This window comes from Pseudochaenichthys georgianus, chromosome 14 (genome assembly GCF_902827115.2).
Source record: "Pseudochaenichthys georgianus chromosome 14, fPseGeo1.2, whole genome shotgun sequence".
Lineage (NCBI taxonomy): Eukaryota > Metazoa > Chordata > Actinopteri > Perciformes > Channichthyidae > Pseudochaenichthys > Pseudochaenichthys georgianus.
Genome location: NC_047516.1, coordinates 19,663,288 through 19,672,098, shown reverse-complemented (window position 1 = coordinate 19,672,098; position 8,811 = coordinate 19,663,288). Strand labels below are relative to the sequence as shown.

General features: G+C 39.8%; 1 protein-coding gene across 1 annotated transcript; it reads left to right on the top strand.

Moving 5' to 3' along the window:
* Window positions 1-573: 573 nt before the first annotated feature.
* On the top strand, window positions 574-7,888 carry rskrb (ribosomal protein S6 kinase related b). Its single transcript, XM_034099508.2, has 13 exons — window positions 574-790; window positions 2,313-2,603; window positions 2,707-2,790; window positions 3,009-3,077; window positions 3,711-3,780; window positions 4,577-4,684; window positions 5,141-5,181; window positions 5,345-5,372; window positions 5,583-5,672; window positions 5,814-5,902; window positions 6,139-6,249; window positions 6,677-6,790; window positions 6,899-7,888. Exons 1-13 carry the CDS (start codon window positions 761-763, stop codon window positions 7,133-7,135), a joined length of 1,362 nt encoding a protein of 453 aa, XP_033955399.1. The 5' UTR covers window positions 574-760; the 3' UTR covers window positions 7,136-7,888.
* The last annotated feature ends 923 nt before the right edge of the window (window positions 7,889-8,811 follow it).

The window sequence follows — 8,811 nt, the reverse complement described above, 5'->3', positions numbered from 1 at the left end:
GATGTTTGCAGTGTTATGTCCATATATTTTGATCATTTAGGAGATGGCTAGAGTTCATATATTATTTTTTTTGGTTAATCTTCATCAATCAGAGAATATTAAATGTCACTTGTAAGATTTACCATTATGGTACAGTATTACTATGACATTGTTAAAGTTCTATACATCTCCTGCTCCCTCCGTTGAAGCTCATAAATCAGTACAAACATGCATTTCTTTACCTTTGGTGTTTCCCCGTGTGTTTGCATTTAGTGGGGCAGCAGAAATTATGCATTCACTGGTTTATTTATAGAACACCCAAATTGAAGAGGTTGATGACTACAGAATTACTACTACACAATCCATTTATAGTTGTATTGATGCATGCAATTGTTTGTTCAATTCAAACAAACAAACTCCATGAGGTCTGCTATGCAAATAATGTAAACGATAATATAAATTGTCCCTTGTATGTGGAATGATGGTCTGGTTACAGCAGCAGAGGGAGCTGAACTCACCAGGTCGCAATCTCATTGGATGGCAGAGATGTGGGCGGATTTGCGATTACGTTGCCCCTACAGAGGATTACCTTGTTATGTCGCCATATCTAACACATTGTACACCGGCAACGAGTTTACCTGCTGAAACGTGATAAAGAGTATATTTGGTTTTTTTAAAGCTGAAATTTGTGCACGAAACTGTTTAATGGCTAGGATGGAGGAGCGCAGCAAAAGGTGAGGTTTCCGGACGAGTTTTGCAGTGCTGATGTCCTGTCACAGTGATGGGGGCCGACAGCAGTAAAAACAGGAAGGTGAGTAAGGCTGGTTACCATTGCTCAGGTGTGACGCACGTGCTGGGTTTCCCTGTTTCCATGGTTATGATTTGGTTCCCAACATCACGAGGCAGCAACGACGGTGACAGACCCGGATGGGGGGGTTTCAGCAGTAAACAGAAATAACGTTATACAGTTGTGTAGTTTATTGAAAATGTTTATATTATACTCGATGTTATCTCCTAAAATCGTCATTGTTGTCTTTAAATGTCCCTATAATATTTACGCTTTTACTTGGAAGGAAACATGTTCACATTTCCGGACATGTGAAATCTATATATTGGCAATTAAACGCCTTGTAATAACACACAACATTCTATTCTTTCTAACCCTAAACTGCCCCGCCAGATGTCTCGCGTGCGGATTTTGCACTCAGTTATTTCTGCTGAGTGACTTTATATATTTGTCCCTTCATCTGGCTCTGATGATTATAACATCCTACACGGTTGATTGCACACATCTTGCACCACCGAGCATCAGATATGTTGTGCAGAGAGGGGGGGAGGTTTGTGTGACCCAGTGACTGCAGATTGGGTCAATTTGTGTATCTTTTTCTCTTTTTAAATCACACGAGAGACAATCCCCAATCTTGTCGTGTTTGTTTTTTTGGGATAGCATAGGCCTACAAGTATTTATATATTAACATACTTGTTCAAAACTACAATATATGATTGAATGAACGAATTATAGAGAGGTGTGTGTGTGTGTGTGTGTGTGTGTGTGTGTGTGTGTGTGTGTGTGTGTGTGTGTGTGTGTGTGTGTGTGTGTGTGTGTGTGTGTGTGTGTGTGTGTGTGTGTGTGTGTGTGTGTGTGTGTGTGTGTGTGTGTGTGTGTGTGTGTGTGTGTGTGCGCGCGCGCGCGCGCGATTACTATACATTTAAAATCAGGTGGTGCACTTGAATTAAACCTATTTTTCCGATCTCAGGTTAAATATTTCATAGAAAGAAAAAAATGAAACATACACAACTGAATAAACAAAGCAATTATAAGATTATCAGTGTATATCAATTACTTTATTTTAGCAATGTAAAGCAAAATACCTGTTATTTTAGTAAACAAACCAGATTTGCCCTACATAGACTCTTCTAGCACTATTTCTATTTTATTTGTATTAACTTACACTATTTGTATGTGCACACTAACATTTCTCTGTGTTATTATTACATAAATCCCATACAGTACAGACTACAGTAGGTATCGTAAGCGTATTGTCTCTTCCGGGTGTTGTCACTCAGCGAGGCACCCGCTGAGAAAAAACTCTGGTTATTGGTTTTCAAAGATTCAAAGGTTTTAATGTCATATGCACATAAGCTACAGTGTAGAAATGGCAATGACAATATTATCACCCGAGCTCCTCCAACGGTGCAACATGTATAATCAAATAAAAAATTTAAAAATAGTGCAAGAAGTCTATATAGGAGTCAGGCGTTGAGCTGCATTCAACAGTATTACCCACATAATGCTTCTTGGTGCATCTTTTTTCCCCTTGTCCCTTCTCCAGAAGCCCGCTGAAGGGAAGGAGGATGAAGACTTCTCCTCTGGGTGGCGGTGCTTCCTCTCCAACATGGGGCTGTCCATCCCAGCAGGCATCTGTCGCCTGGCCCAACCTGCCCTGCGTCTGGGTCAGGGACGAATGCTCCAAGGCAAGGACCCCGACATCCCCGATCACGTGCTGAGGCTGGCGGGAGTCGGCCCGGGGAAGCTGAGAGCAGAGTGGAGCCTGCCGGGGTTCATTATCATGTTCCTGCCCGAATTCCCCCATAGAAATGTGCCTGGGCACGAACACTTCCAGGTAGATCTCAATTCCAACATATACACCTGCAATGTGTAAGGCTGGATATGATTGGATAGTGTCTGTATCTCTCTGACTCTGTCACGGTTTGTTACTCCACCAGGTGATGAGTTACATTGCCAAAGGTTCGTTTGGGCCCATTCTCAAAGTGAAGGACAAAGCTAAGCAGAAAACCTATGCTGTCAAAGTGAGTCTTGCTGCCTGAATGTCACATTTTAATTGTGTTTATTCACCAAAACAACAAATAAACTGCCAGTTTAATAATTCATGAAAAAATGGTATACTGCTTGCAAATAAGTTAAAGTGGAAAATTCCGACAGTATGACATACTGTACATGTAGGTTGATTTTGACTTAAAGCTGCTAAGTAGTTTTATCTCATGTCAGTATTTTTGTCGTCCAACAGGTTATACCCAAATCAGAGATTCTAAGACTCGGGGTGTTGGAGCAATCAAAAGAAGAGGTTATTGTTCAGGTGGGTAATATGAAAAGACCTTGAGAGTCACTGTGAATTGGTACATCTTGAATATGCCAATTTTATGTCTATGAATTTCATCAATAATACTCAAAGTTATAAGCTTAATCATATCTTGGAAAACAAGTTCATTAGTCAGTCAGTTAGTCAGTTAGTTAGTATTTATTTATTTATTTAAGATGGGACAATGCACATGAATTAACATAAGCACTTGAGTCCATTATGTAAACGTATAAGATTTAGCCATTGAGGCTCATTTACATCGGCACTCTCTGGCAGGTTGATGGCATTAAAAGGACTTTCATACAAGAGCACATGAACACATTTAAAACACATTAGCACAATTGAAACACAATAACAGAGCATATTAAATATAATCTGTGCAATGAAAAGCACAATAAAACAAACCCATAAACACACAAAAGTATATAAGCGCAGATTAAAGCTAATAGGCACTGACAACTAAAATAAAAGGATTTAACCCCTACCACAGTTTATGAAAGCATGTTTGATTGACCTGTAACCACTGTTTTACAGATTGACATACTTAGTTTATTAGTTTATGAATGGCCCTCTCTTTGTTCATTGGCCCTATTTGAGATGTTCACGTTAATCTTGGAACTTTGCCCGCAGCGTCAGGTTCGCCACCCATTTGTCCATGACCTGCAGGACTGCTGGCAGACTCAGCGCCACCTCTACATTAGTGAGTCAGCAAAAGACCACTGACCCAATCCAACCCAGATCCACTATCCCAAAACCCCTCACTCTGCCTTTTCCTCTCCTCAACACTGGTAGTCGTGTCCAGAATCCAGACAAAATACCAGACCAAACAGCGAGAACAATACAACCAAAATAAAAAACTGGTTGTTTTGCTTTGAGACTTGAATCCCTACAATCCCAATCTGCTACTGTCTGTGCGTCCTATATCTGATTTGCCTCCTTTTTCCTCTCTTCCGGAGCCTTTACCCTTTTTTAGCAAATCAGCCACTGACCCAGAACGTGTGTTACCCTACCCCCTGTGAGAAAAAGGGAGCAAAGTTAACACGGGAACCAGATGTTGAACACTGCATCTCAACACGTGCACGCGCAGGAGAGGGCACTTGCTCGAATAGGGAACCATGACTGAATTACTAAACCATATACCTGTAGGGCTTGTGAGCAAGTTAAGACTGTATAAAGCTATCCTTCTGTATTAAAGAGGGTGGCTTCTTGAGGCTAGATTACTATCTCAAGGGATGTTCAATTATTCCAAACACGCACTTGTTCACTATTTACCCCACTTTTAGAAACTGTGTGCTTGGCAGACTTACTGAACAGTGAGTCACCTTTTTAATTTGTTTTGGAAAATAGTTTTATACTCTCCTCACTTCGAGATCACGTTCCTCTATTCTTTTACTTCCACCAGTGTGTGTTCCACATCCCGCTGACCGCCACTACCCGCCCGTCACACCTCTCATTGCATGTCAAAGCATGTTTTAACGCTGTCTCTTCCCCCGCAGTGTGCGACTACTGCAGCACAGGAGACCTGTACACCTACTGGCAGATGATTGGTCAGTTCTCAGAGGACACAGTGCGAGTGTTTGCAGCCGAGCTGGGATGTGCACTCGGTGAGCATGCTCTAATATTTTTGATATGTAACACCTCAAGCTGTTTCCTTAAAATATTAAAATATTAAAATAGTTATATCAGAAGGGAGGCTGTGGCTCAGTGGTTAGTGTGCTGGACCTCGAATCAGGGGGTAGCAAGTTCGAGTCCCAGTGCAGTCAGCATGTCGTTGTGTCCCTGGACAAGACACTTCACCCCAAATTGCTCCTGTGGGGATTGCCCACAGTATTGAGTATGTAAGTCGCTTTTGATAAAAGCGTCTAACAAATGACATGTAATGTAATGACTATTGGAAAGTTTCCCTAGTTAAAGCTATTTAATGTAAGTAAATATAAAAATAGCATTTATCTGTGGTAGGATCCCCCAGAGCAACAAAGCAGTGGGTTTTAAATATGCCATTGGGATATAGTAGTCTAGTTGAGTTTATATTTGTGTTGTTCTTTTCTGGTTTTATGCAGGCTTTCTGCACGACTTTGGGATCATTCACAGAGATTTGAAGGTAAGAGAGAGAGGTTAATCATACGTTTTGGACCCAAATAAAAGACCTTTAATGCACTGGAAAATCTGCTACAAAATTACTATTGTTTATATACAGTAGTTGAATACATTGGTTAATATGAATGTGTGTTCAATTCATTCTTTTTGACGACTTATTTTGGTAGATGGAGAATATCCTGTTGACAGACAATGGTGAGTAAACACCAGCAGAGAGCAGCATAACTCCTGTCTGCAGGAGAACCTTCCAGAACAAGGAACATCTAGTCTATCATGTAATGCCCTTGTATCCCTGTATATTCTAAGGAGATCTGGTTAGGATGGGAAATATTTAGAACATTACTACACCAGTAACTCATATAAAATGTCATGTCACATGCACATCATGCAAATGGTCTGTTCTAGGACACATCCGCTTAGCTGACTTTGGGTTGTCCCGTCGCCTGGAGGGAGGAGGAAGAGCTTTTACTATTTGTGGAACCATCCAATACATGGGTGAGAAACACTGAGGATATATTCACAGACTAAGCATTTGGTCATTATTTTAATCTTGTATAGGTTGTGAATATAAAGGTTATGTACAAATATATAGTAGCCTACATCCGGTGTTTTGAGCACGCTCTGTCTGCTCTGCAGCCCCAGAGGTGCTCAGTGGCGGACCCTACAACCACGCAGCTGATTGGTGGTCGCTGGGTATCCTGCTGTTCTCATTGGTTACTGGGAAGGTAAGATCTTGTTGCCGGTAGAATTGGCATGTCTTGCATGATAAGCAGATATTTTTCACAATGAATGAGAGATTGAATTTTGCTTTAAATGATTTTGGTGTAAAATATAGTTGTTTATAATATTAAATCAAATGATATAAATGTAGAGGGCCCCAAATGTTTGAATGTTTTCTTAAATCTAGTCATTGAAAGTATGGTTACAGTCTGACCTTCTGAACATGTCCATCCCTCCTCAGTTCCCCATGCCTCCAGAACCAGACCACTGCAGTATGCTGAGGAAAGTGAGGTGGTTCCCCTACGAAATGCCCCTCAGCCTCAGCTCCCCGATGGCCTTGCTGTTAACAGAGGTAATTACACAAAGTCTAAACATATTGCAACAAAACATTAAAATACAAATTTAAGATGATTTGAATACATGCTCCAGAATCGAGGGGGGTTGCTGTGTGTTCATCTTAATTTATACTTCCATAGAAATTCAAATTATTAATGTACTTTTATGTAATTTTTTTCTGTAGTTTATTTGTGTACTTTTTTGAAATAAGTTCAATAAACAGAGGTCAGTGGGTGTTTTGCTTCTGTGTGACTATTTTGTATGATATGATATTATAAATGCATATCACATATACATCTGAATGTTTTGTTTTTACAAAGTATTTTTAAAAAGTAGTTCAAAATGCTACTACTAGCATGTTTCCTTACACGGCCAGTACCTACTAACTGCTTAGCCTGGCTAGTTTGATGCATACCATGACCTACAAATGTTTCTCTGTCCAGCTTTTGTGTAAAACTCCCTGCCGCCGCCTAAGGACCCTTGATCGTTTTAAACGTCAAACCTTCTTCCGTGGAACATCTTTTGACCTCGCCCTGCTGCAACGCCAGCCTGTGGAGGTAACTGAGACTGTCTGAGATCACTTTGGCTGCTCAAACATGAGTCAGATTGTTGAGGAAATGTTCAAGATGAAAAGTGAAGTGAGTGGTTTTCTCATCTCTTTCTAGGTGATTCTGGAGCTGAGAGAAAGGCCAGACCGACCTGCCAAAGCTCGCCGAGGCCTAACTTTGTCCCTGCAGCCGCTCAAAGGCTTCGACTACGACTTGTTTCTCAGTCCGCCCGCCACGCCGGACACACACCTGGATGCTGACACACAAACCCACTCAGCTGTACCCCTCCCCGGCCCGGCACCCCCACTGCAATGTGCTCAGGAAAAAGTCCCACGCAGGGAAGTGTTTGTGTGACGGACATTAAGTTAACTGGTTGCCCGAACACTAAAATTAGAGGCCTATATGTCCGTATATTTTCTGCACACTTATTCACCCTTACACGCAGGTGTGGTGCGCCTTGTAAAATGTCTTAAAAATAATGTATTTGTATTTAATTCGTCCTTTAGTGTAGAAAGGAATGATTAATCTGATTAATATTCAAAAAAGCCCACTTTCCCCCATGTACAAGAGAGTCTTACGTTGTTTTTTTGGGTTTTTACTTGTTTTGCCTTTCTCCAATGAGCACCTTTTCAAGCCTACTGCATTTGCTCAACAATTGTGCAAGAAAGACTGTGCTGTTTTTTCAGTTTTCATGTGACTCATCATAGTTTGAATAGTTTACTACCTGTGACTCAGGGTTGCACCCGCAGGTTTCCCATGTCAGCCTTGATTTTGACACCTCGCTTACTTCCAGTTAACATTTTGACAGAATCAACCTTTTCTATTATCTTAGGCTGCTGTAACCCTACCCTTCGACCACCCCTTTATGCACTTACCTGATGATATTGTATTATGATTTTGTAAATAATGCCCTGAAGTGTAACGAGAATACCTGACATGTGATCCTGAGCTTGCTTTTTTTGTCACCAAAAAAATGCTTATTTATACATCCTCTTTATAAAGTTTATATGACTATTTTGGAAGCTATTTGTTATCTGTTATGTTACAATGTATTTTTGTAATGACCATATAGCACAGATGGAATATTAAACTCTTGCTGGACAGCGACCTGCGGATTTGGATTTGGTTTTGTTTGTATGAGATGGCTTGAAGAAACAGTCATTGCATCACTTTTCTTCAGTTACGCCACACTGTTGCAGAAACATTGCATGTGTTTGGTTAAGAAAAGACATTTTGTCCAGCAGTGGACATGTACAATTGGTTTACTGTACTTAATTTTATTTTACAATGTATACTTTAGATATTTTTATTTATTTTTTGTCAATTTATTGAACATGTCAGAAACAAAACATACAACAATAATAATAATATATACATTTATTTTTTTTACTTATACTAATAATTATAACAAAGTACAAAAAAATAAATTTTAAATAAATAAATTCTCAAATAGTCTCTGTCATGTTCAACATGGGGCAAGAAGAAGAACGTTTCTGGTCCTACCCCCCTCTAGAGTACATTTTCCTTTTAAATAAGATATTAAGTCATCGTCATTGGCGACATGTTTGTCTTGTTTTTTCTCGAAACAATCAAAAAGAAATAACTTTTACAATTACAAGAAATACAAAATATGATTGTACAGGTCCTGCTCATAACCATTCAGGATTTGGCTTCTAAATAATAAGATAAGATAAGATAGTACTTTATTGATCCCAATTTGGGAAATGTTTGTGTTGCAGCAGCATAAAAAGACATGGCATTATACAATACAAATTAAAAGACAAGAAATAAACAACAAAGTAGAAAATATACAGGTTGAATTTACAAATTAAAAATAACTACGTCTTAGAGGGTTATCGTTGGGATCATATGTGGTGAAGATGAAGGTTGAAAACATATAAGGAGCTTCTGATTGAGACACAAAGCTGTAGATTAGAAATGTGTTCCAGAGGTTTTCCACAAAGTTGCAGAATCATGCTGCATCCTTTCTCTGAGCAATGATGCTCGGCGCATGCGCACAACCTATTCGG

What these genes read in the sequence shown, in the direction of transcription:
- rskrb (XM_034099508.2), top strand. Translation starts at nt 761, where the DNA reads ATGGGGGCCGACAGCAGTAAAAACAGGAAG. An exon ending in ACAGCAGTAAAAACAGGAAG is followed by an intron (nt 791 to 2,312) that starts GTGAGTAAGGCT and finishes TCCCTTCTCCAG; the next exon opens with AAGCCCGCTGAAGGGAAGGA. An exon ending in TATCCTGTTGACAGACAATG is followed by an intron (nt 5,373 to 5,582) that starts GTGAGTAAACAC and finishes GGTCTGTTCTAG; the next exon opens with GACACATCCGCTTAGCTGAC.